General features: G+C 41.4%; 1 protein-coding gene across 10 annotated transcripts in view; it reads right to left on the bottom strand.

The window, feature by feature from the left end:
• Positions 1-11,654: 11,654 nt before the first annotated feature.
• Positions 11,655-21,463, bottom strand: part of Zbtb20 (zinc finger and BTB domain containing 20) — a 770,503-nt gene continuing 760,694 nt past the window's right edge. For all 10 annotated transcript variants that reach the window (XM_045146702.1, XM_045146709.1, XM_045146703.1 and 7 more), the window contains one exon: positions 11,655-13,314. In XM_045146702.1, the coding sequence (XP_045002637.1) occupies positions 12,893-13,314 (422 nt within the window). In that variant the 3' untranslated portion in view covers positions 11,655-12,892. The remainder of the gene's footprint in view (positions 13,315-21,463) is intronic.

Raw genomic sequence — 21,463 nt, 5'->3', positions numbered from 1 at the left:
CATTAAAAAAAATGTATAGTTATATTAATTCTTAGAACCACCGCAAAGAGAGGTGGAGAGGAATGATGGGGAAAGTGGTGGTAGCTTTCTCTGCTGCCCCAGACAACTGGCTTTAGGACTTATAGCTGTATCAGATTGAGTCCCATCATGTCCTCTTGCCCTTTTGCTTTTCTTATGCTGGTCATTTGATTGAAATTGTAGTGATTTTAAAGTATGAGCCGAGAATGAAAATCAAAGCACAAATGACATGTCATAAGAAGGTTGTCAGGCTATTTGTAAATCGAGTTGAGTTGTGAACAGTGTGCTTCAAGTGAAGTTCTACAATCCCCTCTCCTTTTTCTCTCCAGTTTCTAATTGTCGTGTTTCCTTTTTTTGCAATGTTGGGCTTCCGGGCACGGGTAGGACTGGCAGTTCAGAGTTCCTGCTTATCAGAATCTCAGTGCTCATTAGGGAGAGATGAGAGGCGAAGGGAAAGTGGATGTTTTTATACTTAAGACCATTGGAACACAGTCTAGAAATAAGTAGAAAAGAAAATCCTACAATTGCAAAAACGTGATTTAGGTATTTTATTAACACTTCTTCTTTTTCCTTTCTGAGTAGTCTGTATAATATACTAAGAAGAAACATCCAAAGAAAAATTAAATTAAATTAATTTGTTCCCAGCCTCACTCCAAGAAGGATTTGGGGAGGCAATAAGGATTTGTAGTATGAAATGTTTGCCCCTCGTTTACAATCAACTCCCATTCTTTAATCCCAGACATGTTAGTTTAGGTAAATAGAGATTTATTTTTTCTCCCTCAAGGAACAGATTTATTTTAACTAGTCTCTTTTCAAAGTGCAGAGAAAATTTCTCTCCTCAAAGCTCTCAAGTGCCATCAGAAAAGGAAAATAAGATTTTTCAGGAAAAAAAAAAGGATTCCTTGATGGAAAAATGAAGGCTTTTCTAACTGGAAAGTGACTACAGTGGGGTAGGACAGCCACATGACTGCCCAGGGACAGCACCAAATTAAAGAATAAAAACCTTCTTCCTAGCTTGAGAAAAGATCAAGAAAAACAAACAAATCAACAAACGAACTCTACTAAAATATACATTCCTCCAGTTTCTGGTTCCTAACAAGGTATGATTCGGTTTAAGTCAAGGTTTATAGATAGCAAACGACTGTTTTAATGTGTACAAGTATTGTCCCTTTGCTTGGCTATGTTTCACTTTCTTGGAAGCAATTGCATCTATGCACACTTGTTCTGAAGTCCCAGTGCAGAAAACAAACTGGTTTTCTACCAGCCTCAGTCTCCTAACATTTCCTAAGCTATATGTGCAAATACTAAAACTACCTAAGTGTAAAATGAGATGCAGGCTTTCTGAAATGCACTGTGTATGTGGGGGAGGAAGTAAGCTTTTTATGAGCAAAAGAAAAAAAATTCCCTTCCTAATCTGCCAACTATGTAGACAGTGTTTCTGACCATGGTTGTGCTGCATACATTACTGCAAGGGTGGCTGCTATCTTGACAGGAGCTGCCTTGCAAAGGCAGGAGGCCCACGAGCAATAGGAAATTCACACCCTGGAGCCTCCTCACTATTAAATGGGATTTAGATGTTCATCTATGACTCACAGAGGTTATGTTAAGAAATCCTTGGTCTGAGGATTGGACCTCTTGGGCTAAGAAAGTGGCCTGGATCAATTGGACCAGAAGATATCTTTCAGAACTAGATCTTCTCTCACTTCACACTCTACTTGAAATGATAGCATAGAATTGTAAGACAGTCTTTCAGAAGGCCATGCCAGAGGAGAAGAATACTTTAGAGAAAGAATACTTAAGAGAAAAGGTTGCAGGTGTCCTAAAGGGCAAAAGAAGAGAGGGTGAGTGAGACTCCCTAGGAGAACATGCTGTGACTCTTCAGCAGGGCAAATGTTGGCTCTCAGAAGCCGTGGCTTCCTGATGCACATCAGCCTTAGGAAAGCTTTGTGGACCTTCTGTTTATTCCATTGCTGTCTGTGGCACGAGTTGATGTCACAACTGGTTTAACACAAAAGCTGGGTGAAGCCTCAAGTCAACAGAGAATATAGTTCTGGTCTTGTTGATTCTGCTTTTTAAGGAGAAAAGTGAGAAATGAGTGCCTGTGCACTCTAAGGCAGGTACTACTGCAGTTGTAAGAGTCTGTCTTCACATGAACCGAGAGGTGAGATGGTAACATGGCAAGTCGGGGCACTGGATTCCAGGGTCATTGTAAAGATAACATTATAGGTATCCTGGATGGGCTACATCTAGAATGACTTAAGTCTTCCGGTCAGTTTTCTAAAGATCAGGCAGCTGTAGTACATCAGAATGACATCTAGCACACTGGTCACATAATAAGCAGAATATTTAGGAATGACAGCCTTTAAAGTAACCACTCATTCTTGTTACTGTTTTGTCTTAAAGCACATATTATGTGCATGTTTAAAAATCTCTGGCTGCATAATAGATACTTGAAAAACCTTATGGGTCCTTTATGCCTTAGTAAATTACTGCTCAAAGTTCTATACTAGTTGATATTTGGTTTATCAAAAATGTAATAAATGGGGCTGGAGAGATAGCTTAGCAGTTAAGGTGCTTGCCTGAGAAGCCTGAAGACCCAGGTTTAATTCCCCAGTATCCATGTAAGCCTGATGCACAAGGTGGCACATGCATCTGGAATTCATTTGCAATGGCTGAAGTTCTGGCATGCCTATTCTCTCTCTTTATCTGCTTCTTTCTCTTTCATTCCCTCTCTCAAATAGAATCCTATATGTCTAATATCTGGTAAATATATAATTTGGACAAATATTAGCACAAGTTGAAATAGTCAACATTAGTGATTTTTTTTTTTCTTTCCCAGAAATGGTCTACTCATCTCAAGAATTTGAAAACTGTGGTATTTAAAAAAGAGAGACCATACTTTTTTTTTTTCTTTTTTATCTTTGGTTGAATGTAAAGGTGAGAGGAATTAATAATCTCAGCTAGTACAGTTGACATTTAAAACTGTGACTCAGGTCCTCCTACTCTCAGAAGAATATTGACAACGTTTATAATCTGAAGCTGAAATGAAGACATGCCTCATTCTGCCTACGAGTCTCAAGTTTGTGAGCTCATTTGAGGAAGGACATTAAGAACTGGTGAGTGAAGGCAGAGACCGGAACAACCAGGGCTCATGGAGTAATAGTAGTTTTGTGGGTCAGCAGAGAGATAATTAGACAGTTCAAAGCCATCTTAAAAAAAAAGAAACATGACATAAAGCAAATCAAGAAAGAAAAAGAAAGAGGGAAATCATGAATTTGAGACATTCTACATAGCACGTGATCACTGGAGGAGGAACGACGGCACTCACACTCAGTTCATAACCATGCTTGTATAGTTCACATGCGTTTAGTTAAAAATGGACAACACAGGGGTAATTTCCTATTATCCTCTATTTTAGCCTCCCCACAGGAGATGAAGATGGAAGCTCCTTGGTCAGTACCAGGTCCACAACTAAGAATGCTAAGGAGAGCTTGGGATGGGGGAGCGTAAGGTGCTGGACAGGCCCAGTGGAATGGGACGGTATGGATGAGAGAAGACTGAAGAAGAAAGATGTATATTCACACTAGCGAGCCTAAATATTGGTCCACTGTATGGAGGCCTTTTATACGGAGTTTTATAAAAAGCTATTTTGATTTTGTGCTTGATACAGAATGGAGAGAATGAGACTGGCTTCCAGATAGATGAAAAGTTGATACAATTCTGATGTTCAGGCATTTAACTGAACACTTGAGGGCAGTTGAAGAAATTCTTTACCTGAAAATACTATCTGAAAGTATATCTGTATTGGCAGATCGGCTATCTGATTCCTGAAAGTTCCATGGTGTCCTGGGGAAAGAAGAAGGGTGTTCCCACATCCCCACTTTTTAACACACAAGTGTTGATGCAGGGGGCCAGGTACCCAAGCAACACCACTTATGGATTATGTAAGCTGAAAACTATGTGATATATGTTTCTGAGTTCTGACAACGAAATATTTCTCAAAAATCCAGTTTTCATTTAAGAACAATTCTCCTGGGAAAATGAACACAATACTGCCAAGCTGCCTCCAGGGAGATGGTGAAGATCAGTGACAATAACTGCAAGCATGCTGAAAGCAGAAGGTGGCCAGTGAAGATTCAGGAATGAATCAGTGTTTGAAAACAGCGTTGGGACACCTAGGCACTTCACCGTCTTCTGCGTCTGACCTAAGCATCCCTCTGAGATGCAGTTTAGTCAGCCAGATCACCTGTCAGCTAAGCAGCCCCTAGGTCATTGTAAAACATGTGTGGACAATGACGCTCTTACTGGGGAGAGTCACAGATACATTCATATGCACTTCTTCTGTTTTTTAGACAGTGACAGGGTCAGCTAAACAAGATCACTAGAATATGAACCTCTGTGTTAGCCACACCAAAGTTTTTTTTAGAAATTAAAAAAATAGCTTTAATTTTCCCATATTTGCTGAATCTGAGCTTAAAAAAAATCCTAAAATCTTCTAAAGACAGTACCAAAGCTGATAATATGAAAAGCAAACTAGCCATAATTGTATGAAATGCACCAGCTTAACTGTAGCAGGTTGGTGATGGGAGATATATGCAGAGAAATAATATTTCAATCAACTCATGATCATAGGCAGATTCCAAAGGTAAAATGAATATAATGTGATACATTTCAATATAGAGTTGTTGTATATAATGCGTATGTTCTAGGTTTCAGAAATACTGCAACGTAGTGTACTGTACTTAAGCATATCTAAATAGTAACCCTAGTCTTCCACAAACTCACTAGTACTGTTAATTAAAACAACAAAACGAAAACCAAAAATGATTTTTTCCAGTAAAAAGAAATATCTGTGGTTACAGTCACAGATTTCTTTTGAATATAGAAAGACAATATACATTTTCAAAAATAATAATAAACAAAAACAGTTGCAATGGTAAGTCGCCATACTGAGTGAAGGGGAGAAATGTCACTGAAGTAGACAAGAAAGGAAATCTCTGAATTCTGTAAAGCAGAACTAATCTACATAAAACAAAAAGGACCACCTAGAAAATGAAGGGCATGGAAGTGAAAAAGAAAACTGAATTTGACTGTTTATAAGATGTCAGGAGTCACCTCGGAGGGCCGGGCCCATTCACTGAGCATCCACAGTGACATTTTACTTTAACGCTTGACGCTCTTAGAGATTCCCCCCTGGATAGCCAACCTACTCCGCGAGACACAGACAAGGACCACACTCGTTTCAGGAGAAAGCATGGGAGCGAGGGTGATGATGTGGGGATGCCAGTAGGAGCATCAGGGAGCTTCCGTGTGGGAGTAAAACACGCACGTGGTTCCCCTGTGAGCGTGGGCATATCGGGCTTCAGGAAGGACAAGAAGGGAAGCCTTAGAGACACCTAGGAGAGCCCGGGGATGTGTGGGGCTGCCCTTCCTGGCCTGGGTGGTCCTCCTGCTGGGGAGTCCCAATCAGGTACCCTGGACTGCGATTCCCCCTGGTCTGCTCCCCGGCTGAGAGCTTGTGCTCCATCTTATTCCCAAACAGCCTGGCCCTGTGGGCTTGCTGTGGAGCCAACAAGCTGCCTGTTTCTCCCAACTCTGAAGTGCTACTGAAAGCAACAGAGTGGGCAGGTGACTGCTTCCTGGGAAGGGAGCCATCAGTCTGAGCGCGATGGTGGAAGAGGCAACTGCGTGCGCTTCATTCAGGAGGTGCACACACACACACACACACACACACACAAACACACACACCCAGACACCCACACGCCAGCAGTTCTACGGAAGCGTAGCACTTGTTCAAGTGTTTCAGCAAAGGTACACACAGAAATCACGCATGGTTGTGCTACTTGCTTGCATGCCCCAACGCCTCATCACAGGCACGGGCGCACCGATTACAGCAATAGACCAGAAGCAGGCATGTGAACCAAGTTAGACCTTTGACTTTTAGCCAGAGATGCCCAAGTCTAGGTTGTCGTCACTGGAAAAGATGAATACAGAATAGTTTTGCACTAAAAACACGTCACACTGTGTACACACACACACACACACACGCGCGGTGCTCTCACAGACCTCCTGGACAGCAGCTGTGACATCCTGGATGGGTCAAGACACTTCCCTTACAAACATCTACGGCTATGGGGTTCATTTTCTCTTCTTTTCTTTCTGTATCAGAATTTTTTTCTTTTTTTGAGGCATTCTGATCCAACAAGCTTCTGAATGTGGAGGAGATGTACTGGAGACTTTGACACTGCTCCCAGGCTTCCCTGGACGGAGCTGGGGCTGCTCTGACCTGGGCTAGGTTTTTGTCTATGACCTACAGATTTTGCTCCTTTACTAAAGATTCGAAACTTCCGATTTTGCATTGAAACAAAGACCGAGCAGATGAACCAGATACGCTCCAAAACCGAGGGGAAAAGGCCTAGAGATACATGCTACGTAGGGAAAGAGATTTTTGTGGTGGCTGTTCACTCTGTTAAGGAAATGTTTAAAGCTGATGTCCTAAGCACCTGTGATTATTTTTAAAGGATTCACTATTTAGCAATATGATGCCCATTTTAAATTAGGCCTTGACCTATCAATAAGATAGGGTAGACAGGAAATTGTAGCCACTTCCTGAGAGCAGCCAGAGTTCTTCCACATTTGAGGCCTCCTCAGAAAGTCACTGTTTCCAAAGCCATCAGTGCTGAGTATGGCTGGTTTTTGTGGTAACGTGACTATTATGAAGAAAGGAATGCCCCTATCTTCATAGCTGTCCACTTTCTGTACTTTTTAAATCTTCTTCCCTTGGGCTTTCTAATTTAAGGCAATTAATTGTAGGACCTACGAGGTTTCTTTTGAAAATAACTTAACTGAGGTCACTTCAGAATTCGGTCTGTGGAGCAGCAGGTGGGGCCAAAAGAAACCATCAGGAGGTCGCTTGTCAGCAGTGTGGAAAGATTTTACTCCTTGTTTCAATGGAGGGCCTTCAGTGAGAGGACAAATGCAGTTGAAAAGGGCCTACAGCTAAGTAGCCTTCATCCTTAACTTCTCCTTCTAAAAAGCCTAGACAAATCCTACAGCCCCACAACTATTTCCTGGGATCTGCTAATGTATGCCACTTACTATGGGGGATTCAGAGTTGAAGGAGTGAATGTTTTCAGAACCTCAGAAAATTACTTCGGGTACTGTGGTCATGCTTATTTCACCTTGCTGCCCTGTGCTAGAAATGATGATCAGTAGATCCCATGTGCCCATTTACAGAACACTGACTCACCCGTATCTCTTGAGGAGGTTGAAGAGATCTCAGAAACACAGTAACACTGAAAGGCCCCGGGGAATGTGAAAGGATTCCATCACAAGGGCAGGAGCTCCTCTGTGCCACCTTTCTGTCTTCCCCCAGCACTTCTGCCTGAGCACCTGGACAGAGACTGTTTCTAAAAGTTTGCTCCACTTGATCTCTTTCCCAAGCACCTAAGGGAGTGGACCCTTTGAGAAAACACGCAAGAGGAGAAGGCAGTGGCTATGGTTTTACTTGGGAAGAAATGTCTATCTTCAGAAGGCTGGTGGCTGGGATGGCTCAAGCAGCCTTTTCATTCCCTGCAGAGAGCCTGGAGTGGGGAGGCCATGGATAGCTTTGCTTTTCTGTGGAATTAAAGAGTCCAGTGAAACTTTAGTGTACCCTTCCTTTTGTTACTAACTCACATGGTTCTGTTTTATTTTCTTATTTTTTTTAAATCCTTTTTCTGGGGGACAAAATTGGCCACTTAAAATAAAATTCTTTTCTAGTGAGGAAAGAGGTTTCTCAGAGCCAGAAATCCCTCAAAAGAAAGTCTGTCGACCCTACCCTAGGAAAAGCCCAAAGATTTAAGCACCTCTTGCCAAACTTCCTAGTTTTAGGATTGGATGTTTTCCGGTTTAGCATTATGGGCTACTGAGTATATTAAGCAATTCTTTTGATCTCTTCCTAGAGCTTCCATTTCCCCAACTTTGACTCATTTCTAAATTAAATCATTCTTCTGGAAGATTTCTTTTAAGAGTTCAGTCATGGCAGACAAGGCGGTGTCCTGTCCTCACTCCCCAGGGCTCTGGTTGCACCCCTTCTTTTTGCTTCCCTCCCTGCAGCAGCATGCTGGCCACAGCAGTGCAGTCTGCTCTGCCCCTCTGCACAGTCACACCTCCACAGCTCACTAAATGCCATCCTTCCGAACGACAGGGGAAGCTCAGGGTGGGCCTTTCTGATCCCTCCTGGCCAGGCCCCACTCCTCAGCGCAACATTGTTGGGGGTGTTGTGGAGACTTCCCAAGAGGGAAAGCAATAGGAGCCTTTACTTACTGTGTTTTCTTGGGGCTGTTGAGGGATTAAATAAGGGGCACACCTCAGTGGTAATTTTTATGCTGTGAGAAAACACTGATTTGGGGGCATGAAAAGGGTACATCCTGCTGGTGTGTTTGTGTGATGAAAGCAGTCATAGATCAAAGCAGTAGAACTTAAAATAAAAGGCAGCCATAGAAAACTTGTTCTCTTCTCATTCTCAGAATACACAAATTCTCCCCGTTCATGGGTTGGAAAGGAGTTTACTTGGTCCTTACAGATTACTATAAAATAAAACCTTCATGACTTTTAAACAAGGCAATTACAAGTCTTTCTAAGGCCAAGAGCTATAGTGCCCTGTAAGATGCTAGGGGGAGAGAATGATGGTAATTACCAACAAAACTTCCTTGGGGCACAAATAAATTGAAAACATAGGAAGTAGGGGAGGGTCTATTAAAATGTTGGAAGAAGTTTGAGTTCATAACTTAATTAAAATATAAAATAAAAATATTTTGATCCAGAAATTTTCATTTCAGATATTTTGTGGAGGGGGGTGGCTTGTTTCTCAATCTTTTCTTATTGCAGATGTGTATCATATATATATATATATCTGAGCTTCAATTCCTGTCCTTTTGAAGGGTTACATTTTACACATTTATGGGCCTTTTTTGCACACATGTTGTTATTTCATATGAAAACATTTTTCACTATGCTGGGATACTCTCAGTGCTTTTAGTCCTTGGAAATTTTAGTTTTTGTAATCTCTCTATTGAAATGTGTTGTAAGCATCCCTCTTTGATGTTGCTTTCTCATATTTAGAAAACTCCTTTAAAAAATACTAGCATACTAAAACATTAATTTTTTTCCATCATACCAGTTCTTGTTCCCTGTAACTCCCTTTAAGAGTGAGAAGCCTTATATCTGGAACATCTGCTTCTGTCTTATCTATATTTTGTTTCCTGGGTACTTAAAAGAATTGTTTTAAAGTGCTGATAACATCCTAGCATGAAAATTATAGGACTGCAAACCAAAAAAAATAAGGATCTATACTCTGAAATGGAGGGCTGGAAATCAGAAACCTTCTCTATGCTTTTGAAACAGGTACAGATGGGCTTATCTTTTAAAGTCTCAGATAGTTTGGAAAGGAGCCTCACAGTGGGCAAACAAGACAGCAATAACCCTACAGAAGACTCTTTGTTCCTCCACATTAGCTACTACTTCAATCTAGTTTCTTCCTGGTTCCACAGAACATTTTGTCAACTCTTTTAGGCTGTGACATGTTTGGGGTGGGGGGAGAATACAAAGAGTAGGAATAAGCCTGTGTTTAGTATCTCACCAAGAAATATTTGTGTATCCCCCAAATCTTCCCCTCCCCCCTTTTTTCTAAAAAAAAGGAGACAGTTCCTTTACAGGGGTGGGCATCCGGGTTTCAAGTCACCTGCAGTTTTTGTCTTCTTTTTTCTCTCTCTATATGCTCCACAAGAAAAGGTGGATTTTAACCCATTTGCTTAGTTTTTACAATGGAAACTCAACATTAAGGCAAATTGGTCTCTCTCAGATTTGAAAAGCAAGCAGTGAAATGTGGCCAAGTACTGGCTTTTCTGGAAATATTATGAATTCTGCCTACTTTACTAGGATTTGAGTAAAGACACTATTTAAAAGGTACTACTGTTAAATAGTGAAAATATTTTACAGTGGCTTCTGGCCTCCTTTCATTTATGTTATATAATGAGTGATTTTATATCTCTTTCCTTCCAGATTAAAAAAATTATCATGATGTCAATCTTTTTCATTTTATGGGTTGAACGACTCTTCAAAATATCAAAACAATTCCACGACAAAATTAATGCTCCCTCTATTGGTGGTAAGTAGAATATTAAGTCACTATTAATACTTTACCAGTAAAATCAGCAACCTAAAAAACTGAATTGATTTTTCTGAAGCTGACTTTTCAAATGGGTCACACAATTTTTAGCAGGACTATTCTTTGAAATCATGATGGGTGATATTCAGTAGTCAGTTAACCATCCATGCCTACATAAAACTCCTAGCAAAATATCCACTGAATTAAGCACCATAGGACCAATTCAAACTCCACAAATACTCCAGTTACACGAACTACAAAACATCACAAAGAACTTATGGAAAAGATCCAAGTTAACCAATTGTCTAAAATATATGAATAAAACCAATTTAGTCACCATAGAGTTGCTTGCCTTGGATGTTTTTTTTTCCTTATTTGCTGCATGGTCTGTGTAAATAAAATGCTAACAGGAAAATTAGAAGGAAAGTTAAATTAAAATGTAGAGTAATTTTGAACTGAAAATATCCTCTTTTCTTTTTTATAAAGTTGTAGCTTGGTGTTTCTGCTTTATTGAAAGATTTACTTTTCCCTTTAAGTGTGCTAAAACATGCCCAATGATGAAATCACTTAAAGAGTATAAGTTAGATTTAAAATGTCCTATTTTTGAACTGGAATCCCTTAAGGACACTGTGTATAATGGAAAATCTCTATTATGATTTCTTGATCACGACCAAGGAGAGAAATCCCAACTAGGAAGAGAGTGGCATGTGGGATGACGCAACAGATTGGCGGCCTCCTGAATGCTGGAAGTTGGTATCAAGGAGATTGCTAATTTCCCTAAGACCTTTCCAAAAGCAAGGATGAATAAATCATCTAAAGAATGTTATCTTATTTAGCCCTCTTAGCTAGAGTGGAAAGAGTCAGAAGGTGATGTTTGAAAGGAAGAGAGTAATTTTGGCATCTATGCATTATGGTTTGTAACAAAGTGATGCTCAGAGTTGTGAAGGGCAAAGAGGTGTGAAAGAGTTCTGTGGAGTCCTCCTCCTGGCTGACCACAAGAGAAACAAACCTATTTGTCAAGATCTACAGACAACTAGTGTTTCATCAAAGGAAAAAAAAAAGTCAGTGGAAATTGTAGAATCCTAAAGAGCTCAGTGAAATTTTGGAGAAGCGAGGCATCTGCTTCTGAAAGCTAAAGTCCCTCCCATGAAAAAGAACAGAATTCTAGATGGATCAGTGGGAAAAATATTCAGTGGAGCAACTTAAGCTTGCTAAAAGTCAAAGATTTACATAACAAAATACAAAGCAGCAGTTCAAATTACAGCAGAGATGGGTGAGCCTCAGAGGGCCTCAGCAACCCAGGCAATACTTAAAATAATAAAAATTAAGAAAAATAAAAAAAATGAAGAAAATAACCTTCCTCTCTTTCAAATATAACTTTAGTTGCCTTTTATTCTTTCTATCTGGAAGCAGTATCGCTAACCTTAACAGTCTTGACTTACCCAAAAAAAAAAAAAAAATATATATATATATATATATATGTGTGTGTGTGTGTGTGTGTGTGTGTGTCTGTGTGTGTCTGTGTGTGTATGTGTGTGTGTGTAATAAAATAAAAGAGAAAGGATTGGTGGCAGTGTATGCAAAACCAAAATGAGAAAAAAATTACTTTTGACAATCTCACTTTTTTTGTTTTTTTTTTTACACAAATACTGTCGTAAATATATTTAAAAAATCAGCATTCTATCTGGTAAACGTCACTTTTGCCCCTCTATAAAATTCTGAATTAAAAAAGCCTCAAGAACTTCTTATTGTCCCCACCCTCCATTTCTTTCTTTTTCTCTTCCACAAGAATATATCCTGACACTTTTTTTTTTTTTTTTTGCAAAGATTGTTGGAAATAACCCTTCTCTTGTACCTAGAAACATAGGTGCAAATTTCTGATATCTTTGTTTTATCTGCATTCCTGCCTTTCATGAAAGTCCTTCTTGACTGTGCTGAGGCCGTGGCTCAGCGAAGACACTGAATAAATACGATAGCCACTCTTGCTTGTTGCTTGTCCACGTCGCCCTGGCTTCTGCTGAAAGGGGGAACGCGGAAGGGGCGGGCCAGGGTGTGCGCACTGGGCAGAATGGGGGAGAAGCCTGCCATGTCACTTTCTTCCCGCACCCCTGAACTCACTGCCCCTCCCACCCACAGCCCTTTAATGAATCAGGTGGAAAAGCAGGGCCTTTCTTCTGGGTTTTCAACCAGAAGTGATATTCCACAGTTTTAACTGGTACTGTGAAGTCCAAGTGGCCAGAATTGTGAAAATGTCCACTGAAAACACTGCAAGCGGTGTACTTAAAGACAGTAGGCCTTTTAGATTTTGTTATATATTTTGTAGTGCTCTTCACAAGTGGAAAAAAAAAAATTATTTTTCTTTTTTTTTTTTTTTTTTTTTTTACTTTTTTAAAAGATTTTTTTTTTTTTTTTTTAAAGAAGGGTTGTATTTAGAGGCCAGTAGCTAGAGATCCAACCAGTGGACCTCCTGAAGCACTACCGGGCCTTAAGGCCACCATCCGAGGGAGGCTGGGAAAACTATTATTCACCCAAGCCCCCGGAAATGTAATGTACCAGCAGGCAAAAAACAGTTCTTTATGTAGTACAAAATGAAACAAAAACAGAAACAAAAACAGAAAGTAAAAAAATGAAACCAAAACATCTCTTAAATTCTAGTGCCGTAGCTTTTTGTCTGTCTGTTTAACTTCTTTCGCTGGGGTTGTGTTCGTAAGAAAGAGAACCTACTTATCCGTCAGACACATGCATCCTCATGTGGTCGTTGAACTGCTCCATTTGGTCAAACTTTGCCGGGCAGACCGAGCAGACGTAAGTGGTGCCCTCCGTGCAGGCCACCACGCCTGGGGGGCCAGCGCGGGCGCCCGGGGGCGTGCCTGCGGGAGGGGTCCCGTTGCTGGCACTGTGCAGGGCCACGTGTCGCTCCAGGAGGGTCTTGTGGGAGAACTTCTTTTTGCAGATGTAGCACTCGTAGGACTTCTCCCCGCGGTGGAGGCGCATGTGCACGTTGAGGGAGCTCTTCTGGGTGAAGCGCTTGTTGCAGATGCTGCACTGGTAGGCCCTCACTCCCGTGTGCGTCACCATGTGCTTGATAAGGTAGTCCTTCAAGGAGAAGGAGCGCCAACAGATGCTGCACTGGTGCGGCTTCTCGCCTGTTGACGGGGGGGGGGGGGGGGGGGACAGCAAGCGGGAAGGAGCGAGACACGGCCGAGGAAGGAGGATGAGGGGAAGAAAAGCAAGACAACAACAACAACAAAAAAAAAAAAAAAAAGGAAGAGAAACAAAACAAAACAAAAATTAAGAGAAAATAAAAATCGGATTGCTTAACAGATCATCCTTTAGTGGGAAGACTTAAACCTTCCTGGATCACCTTGCTTAGAGAAAGCTTGCTTTAAGGGACGGCTGGGGCAGTTTCGAGATTTCCTGCCTCCAAAAGATGCATCATTATTGATTGTAAGTCTGTAGTAGACTTAAAAAGCACACTTTTTTTTTTTCTTTTCTTTTTTGAGGTAGGGTCTCACTCTAGCTCAGGCTGACCTGGAATTCACTAATGTAGTCTCAGGGTGGCCTCAGATTCACAGTGATCCTCCTACCTCTGCCTCCTGAGTGCCGGGATTAAAGACGCATGCCACCATGCCCGGCATGGTGTTAATTGCGTTTGTCTATGGCAAAACCTCCCTAAAATGAAGCTCACAAGTGAATCGACTGTTCTGTGTCAACTGCAATGAGCGGCACATTGTCTCAGCAGTTGTGGAGGGTGACTGGGTGGTGGACTATGTGGTGATCTCAGAGTCCCATGGGCCCTGGTCAAATCTAGGCACCAACACACTGTATGCCGCTGTGGAAAAAAAAAAAAAATCAAGTGCCCGGAGGTACTCAGTCCTACTTACCTCAGTATGCTGGCGTTGACATAAAATACATATGAAACCACTGTGCAGACCACCAAGCGTGCTGTGGGAATACTTCCATGGCCTTCTTATTACAAGGCGATATCCTCCCCACCCCCGCCACCCGTTAAACGGTTCCATGTGCTTTTTGACTCTTAGGTCAATGTCTAAAATAGTTTTTCTCTCTTCTTATTTATTTATATTAGCCAGCTGGCAGAAGCCCTTCTTTCTTTTGTGTTTACTGCTTGGGTTTGCCATTGGCTCAGATACCAAATGACTGAGCTAGTTAAAAACAGTCAAGCAAAACTCGTCAGTGAATGATGAGGCATCCTTCTATAAGGGAAGTCCATGGGCCTGTGGCCTCCCTTTGGATAATCACTTAGACCTGCTCATCTGTAGTATTTGTTCTGGGCTCCTGTTCTGTGCTTTTGGTGGGTGACATGAACCACATTAAAATGTTTGGTCCACTTGTACCTCATTACTGATAGCCCAAAGTAGTAAGTGTTTCCTATGACTCTTCTATGCCTCAACTGAAAGCCGGAAACTCCCAGGGTAATTGCTTCAACATTTGAATTACTTCTTACTTGAGGATAACTTCCATTTGAAATAAGTGCCTTGACTGTATTCTTACTTTTTCAGTTATACAACCTAGGAGGTGTGATGGTATCGAATGTGTAGAATGCTTACCATGTGCCACGTTCAGGGCTAAATGTTTGTGTTCATGATTCATTTTGTGGGACTTTCTATCATTAGACTACTTTTTTTTTTTGGTGTGTTTTCAAACATGAAAGGATTTTTTTTTAAGCACACTGATGGTACAATATGATGCATATAGAATGCCAGGGTTATATGGGAAGACTCAAATAGAAGTATGATAAAGAGTCCAGTCTACGCAGGGTGTTTACACATTGGTGCTTTTTTTTTGGAAATGAGAAATTCCTTAAGAAGCACAGTCATGCATGTTATTTTTAGTTGAAACATTTCTTTCGGCTGGAAACATGCTTGGAACTCAGCTGGTCTTTGCTATCCTTGTGCTTTCAGTACAATTTTTAGTGGCTACGATAAGCTAGCCAGCTATCTCTTTCAACATGTCCACCTGTCACCTGTAATGGGAAGCAGGGCCTTCAACTCCAGATGGTTTCTGGTCTGTTAGGAAGCTGAGACTTTGTGTTACAATGCTCTTGCTCTTTGACATTCCCGTAGGCAAGGTCACTGATGAAGGCACTTACTTTCACACCCTTCTAATCCAACTACAAATTGATTCTTCACCGTTGTCAGTTTTTTCTCTCCCCAGCATATATATGTATGCTGTTGGCATGCATGTAGTATCATTTCTGCCATTAATTATTTGTGTGACCCTGGGCTTTTCAAGGGTTCTCTTCTCTCTGGGTTTGTTTTGCTTTCTGTAAGTAAGTGAGGAATTGGACCAGACACTTGCCATGGTCCTTTGTGGATTTGCGAGTCTTCTCAGGATGCCCCCAAACACCCGAGGTCTCTGGTTCTGGCCTTGTCAGCAAATGACCCTAGGGCCGCCTGCTTAGTCATTCCATGCATTAGCAGTCCCACATTTTAAATAGGACAAAGTATCTTGTTCCCTTCTCTGCCACAGAAAAAAAATGGTGTGCTAGTTAATGAGGAACAGTGTTTGCAAGGCACTAGGGAGCTCCTCAAAGGAAGGTACTCTCTATAATTACTGAGGTGCAGTGACGATGGAGTGTGGGCACTTCAGAAACCGTCTGACTAAATGGAGTATATTTTCAGATTTGTCAGGTGCCCGCCATCTTCCGTTTCAGATGTATGGATCTAAAACAGCGTCACTCATCAAGAATGTTGATATGTTTCTGCTCTCTTATTTTCCTGCATGCCACTTATAGCAGACCTTAAAGAACTAAAGAAAGTGGTCTGCTGACTGATGCTGTCCAGGCGAAGTCAAGAAAAGATAAATAAATTACCACTGATTTAAGTGGCTTTCCAGGTTTGGCCCTAGGGTGAGATACTGTAAGTCACGCTTCTTAGGAAAGGACACAAAGTACAAAGCAGACACTTGGATCATGACCTGGAGGGCTGTAGGCCCTTCACCGTAGAGCTCAGAGTGATCTGTTGTGGGGTGCAGTCATATATGAATGTCATTTCTTATCTGAGTGACTTGGGCATCTTTTTAAGCCTCTCTAAAACTCGGTTTCCTTATGTCCGATGTGACAATACTCCAGAGCGTACACACCCTGTGAACTGTTTTGAAATTTAAAAAGAAAAAGCACGTAACAGAGTCTATGGTCACTTAAAAACAAACTAGACTGATTCAGCCTGAAGGAGGTAAGGAAGTCAACCAAGAAATAACTTACCTAACGTGGGAAAGCCAGCCCCGCGTCCTAAAACAACTACAACAAATTTTTTTTTTCAAATAAAGCAGGCTCTGTCACCGAGGCTCTGCCATTCAGACGCAGGTGCACAATCTACTCTCAGCTATGCAAGCCAATGAAGAGAAGGTATGCCACGAATAAAATGTTAACACAAAGCAGGGGCAGGACTTCCTGACAATTGGCCACTGAGTGTTGGAGGCAGTGAAGCCAACCCGAGGTGAAGAAGCAAGGGGAGAGGGATTTCCTGCCTTTTCCAGGATGGGAGAGTGGGGAACGCTGATGTGCCCATGGGGGTGGATTAAAAAAAATAATAATGCGTGACAAGCTCTTTGATGAGGCAGGAGAGGAAGAGGAGAGCAGGGATGTCCTGGAAAGTGCAGGTCTACTGAATGAGGGAAGTCAAGGCTGTATCAGAAAATGGAGAAGGTTCCGTACCAGCAGTGGACCTACGCTCCGATGGAGCGCTGAGGTGCTGTTGTGGGCACACCTCTAAGATACACTTGGTAGCCCCCCTTGGCCTTCCTGGCAAGCTCCTGTTCATTCAGTGTCGAGGAGGGACAGAGTAACTTCACAAAGCATCTGTGGATTCAGGGGCAGCGGAAGGGTTCTGATGGCAAGCAGAATATTAACGATCTTAGGGAATCTCACGCACATGACTTGGCCTCCTACAATGCTATGAACGGGATGAACAGCAAGCAGCACCCTCTGAAAATGATGTCTCCAGTAAGAGTTGTGCTAACATCCTGAAGATCACTTAACACACGAATAACAGCTGACAGTATGATGTGAACCCGACCTCTGCTGTGAACTGTTTCTTGCTCTCTTGATTAGAATGGAAAATTATGGTGCTGTGGTAACATCTAATATATGTGTTCCTAAGTGGCTATGGTAATTTCATAACATTTATAGTTAAGTGCTTTCACATAAATTACTTAAGTCTCAGAGTAACCATATGTAAGTATGATTAAGATCTACAAAACCGAGTTTCAGGTTGAACCTAGAACTTAAAAGACCCAAAGCCACAAAGTGTTTGTAAAACTAAGGCTTTCTTACTCCAAGTATTTATCCCCATTAGTTTGATAGACCAGTCCAAACTCCATATGAGGACCTCACAGTACTGTCCTGGTGTTACTGTTGTTACAGATAGCTCACACTGTTATGCTCCAGTTATCACTGTATCTGTCTACATTGACTTCATGGCTGAATAGCTGAGCTTCTTAGAAAAAATAAGCAAATTTATCTTATGTGCAGAACATATCAATGGGATAAGAACATCAGCAATGGATTGGCTGGTGATAATATGATTCATAAAAAAAGTCAAAAGAACTATGATTTGTTGGTGAAAAACACAAATGGGAATATAGATACTTCACTAAAGCTAATTAAAAAAAAGAAAAAAGAAGAAAAAAAGAGGAAGAAATCTAAAAGTCTTGCTGAGAAAAGAATGCATTTATGTATAAGTTCCTTGAATTAAGTTCTCCTGGAAAGCATGCCCACATTTTTTGAACATTCATTTACATACTCACTCAACAAACATTTGCTAAGCAACTACATATGCTAGCCCATATTCATTTATAGATTTTTTTTTTTTAAGGAAAAAGTCCTAAGTTTGGATCTTAAAAGAAACTTCCACCTGGAGTTTCTTGATAAAATATACACTGCCCTCTGAAGTTTCTTGCTTTGCTGTTCATCCCACGGCTCAGCCTTCTCATAGTACATCCTTCTCATAGTACCTGTCTGCCTCCTGTTTACTCCTGTTCCTTTCCTCTGACTTGTGTTCTCTCTTGATGGGGGGAGGGGAAAGGCATGGAACAGCTGGGCTTTGCTCCATGAAGGATGGTTTGTGCTTTTCCCCTCCAGGTCTCTTGCTTCCACACATGCCCTAAACTCTTGGTTTGCTTTCTCACAACTCTTAAGAAGCCACACAGTAAGTGAACATGGAAAACTTTTTGAGGGCTAATGGAGTCCTGCCATAGCTTATTTGGCAGTCGGGGGAGTGGGGGAAAGTGTCTAGGTGAGGGGATTTTCTTTACTCAGAAAAATCATTAAGGCCAGGCGTGGTGGCACACGCCTTTAATCCCGGCACTCGGGAGGAACAGGTAGGAGGATCACCATGAATTTGAGGCCACCCTGAGGCTACATAGTGAATTCCAGGTCAGCCTGACCTAGAGTGAGACCCTACCTCAAAAAACAAAAACAAATAATCAAAATCATTATGGAATGAAAACAAAGTTCTTGCTATGAAGGTAGTTCAAGAGAAACCTGAGGAATATCACACTGTAAGAAACTCAATGTCTCCTAGGTAGAGGGGCCTAAGTAATAATGATGATCTTTTATTTCTTTTTTTTTTTTTTTTTTTTTTTTGGTTTTTCAAGGTAGGGTCTCACTCTAGTCCAGGCACACTGACCTGGAAAATTCACTCTGTATTCTCAGGGTAGCCTCGAACTCATGGCAAACCCTCCTACCTCTGCCTCCCAAGTGCTGGGATTAAAGGCGTGTGCCACCAACCCAGCATGATGATGATTTTTTAAAAATTAAGTAATATTGGGCTGGAGAAAATAGCTTAGTGGTTAAGGCACTTGCCTGCAAAACCAAACTGAACACAGGTTCAATTCCTCAGGACCCATGTAAGCCAGATGCACAAGGAATCCAGATTTCAGGACTTATTCTCTAACGCCACCACTGAAAATAAGTCCCATCCACCTTAAACCCTGGAGGAACTGAAGGCTCAGCAATGACGCAGGTCTGTTTGCCGAGTAGCTGTGCTGGAGGGAAGCCAAATCTCTGTCCTTCTGACTCTCTCAAGATTCTCTTTCTTGGTAGAACTCTTTTTGGCTACACTTGGAAAAGAACAAGTCCACCTCTGCTCTTCAAAGTATCCTTGGTACTTTCTAAAAACCCTTAAAAAAATGTTTGCGTGTGTGTGTGTGTGTGTGTGTGTGTGTGTGCACATGAGCACCATGGCATGTGTGTGGAAGTCAAATGATAACCTTGGGGTGTCTGTCCTTTCCTTCTAACCTCTTTTTAAGACGGGGTCTCTTCATTGTTTAGGCTGCTGCATGTGTGCCAGTCTAGCTGGCTTGCATGGTTCTGGATTTTCATGCCTCTGCTTATTGTCCTAGGTGTGTTGGGTGACAGAAATATCTGCCACCTTGTGTCTGGCTATGCCTGGGTGCTGGTGGATCAAACTTGGCCCAGCAGGCTTGCAGGCAAGCATGTTTCACCACTAAGCCTTGTCCCCAGTGCTCTAAAAACTTTGGAAATTTGGCCTTAAACTCCCTCCTCATGTTCTGTCTTGCTTTTTGAAAATTCCAGGCCAGTTGTTCGTTTTTTTTTTTTTTCCAAATTATTTAGTTATTTGTGTGTGGGTATGTAAGTGTGTGTGTGTGTGTGTATGAGAGAGAGGAGGGGGGAGAGAAAGTATTTGGGCATGCCAGATTCCCCTGCCACTGCAAAGACTCATGTGCCACTTTGTGTATCTGTTTTTATGTGGGTACTGGGGAACCAAGTCCCAGGCCGTAAGGCTTTGTAAGCAAGCACCTTCTACTGCTGAGCCACCTCTCCTGCCCTCAGTTGTTCTTAATTTTTTCAGATTAAGAATTCCTTCCTTCACTTAGAAAAAAGTTGAAATACACAGAAACTTTTTGCAAATTGCAGAGCCAAATAATTGCAGAGAGAAAGGGCAGGTAGTTTTTCTTTTTTTAATGATGTGCTCAACTGATACATGTATAAAATTAATTGATTCCAGATGTGGCTATATGATATAAATCAATGCTAACACCTTAATATTTTTTGAGCAGCTTAATTAATAATTTACCACATTCTGAAGACAATACTTTGAGCACAACTCAGATTTTTAAAATGGCCAAGTACTGCTTTTTGCATCTATAATATCTAGGCATGTGAATCTCATTGCTGCTTTTTAATCATGGACAAAACTGGTTACTTGGGTTAAGCACAGAATTCTTTGGTGACTCTATTGAAAAAAATTCTATACATTAAGACATTTGGTAGCATAATGAAAGTTTTATTTTGTAAACGTGAAGCCCCATTTCAGCATGTGATCTGAATGAGCGCATGGATTTTATGTCTGGTACTTTTACTGGGAGGTGAACAGCAAAAGGGACAGTAAATATATTTGTAGATCCAAGAAGAACAAAGTTACCTTTGGCTAAGGAAACACACAAATGCTCCCCCCCCTGCACTAATCTTTAATTTCATTGATTTGAAAGCAGCTATTTCAGGAGAAAAAGACATCAACTATCTGAGATCATGTCTGCATATGTTTCTATATGAACAAAAACACCATTATTTGGCTAATTTCCCTTGCTGAAGCTCAGGTTGCTATTGCATCCATATTTTCCCTGAGTAAACATAGTAACTTACCACTACTTTTCTTCCTAAATTCAGCAGTAAGTCCCGATGTTTATCTTGAGTTGTGAAAACTGAAAACTTTAAGCATAAATGACTGGCATAAAGCCATGTATGTTGATTTACATAATATCCTGATGTAGGCTGAACCGCCAAAAGAGGCAAAGTTCAGCGGAGGGAACATTGCTCACTTGCAATGTTGGGAATCTTGTCTGTTTGTCAACTGCTTTCCTTCTCTTCTATTCCTGCAGTTATTTTACTTTTGATATTATGTGTGTGTATGTGTCTCTGTCTGATATGTAGCATGGGTGTGCGCATGCTGTGGTGCATGTGTGGAAGTTGGAAGATAACCTTGGGGGATTGGTCCTCTCTCCCTTGCTTGGGACAGTCCCTCTTGTTGTTTGCTGCTGGGGAGGCCAGCGACAGCCTCTCCTGACTCTGCCTCCTACCCGGATTAGAGACACGGGAGCCATGTTGAATATGGCTTTACATGGGTGTGAGGGATTCACTCTTGGTTAGGAGGCTTGTGGAACAAGCGCCTTTTACCACTAACCTGTCCTCAATTTAAGTGCCAGCGTTTTGTGCCCTCTTAGATGCCTACTAGCCTGATGTGAGAGGTAAGGCTGCACTTTGAGAAACCAATTCTCTTTCATGTATCAGAATCTGAAATATGTGACTTTTCC

Source organism: Jaculus jaculus, chromosome 4 (genome assembly GCF_020740685.1).
Source record: "Jaculus jaculus isolate mJacJac1 chromosome 4, mJacJac1.mat.Y.cur, whole genome shotgun sequence".
NCBI classification, from domain to species: domain Eukaryota; kingdom Metazoa; phylum Chordata; class Mammalia; order Rodentia; family Dipodidae; genus Jaculus; species Jaculus jaculus.
This window is presented reverse-complemented; position numbering and strand designations above follow the sequence as displayed.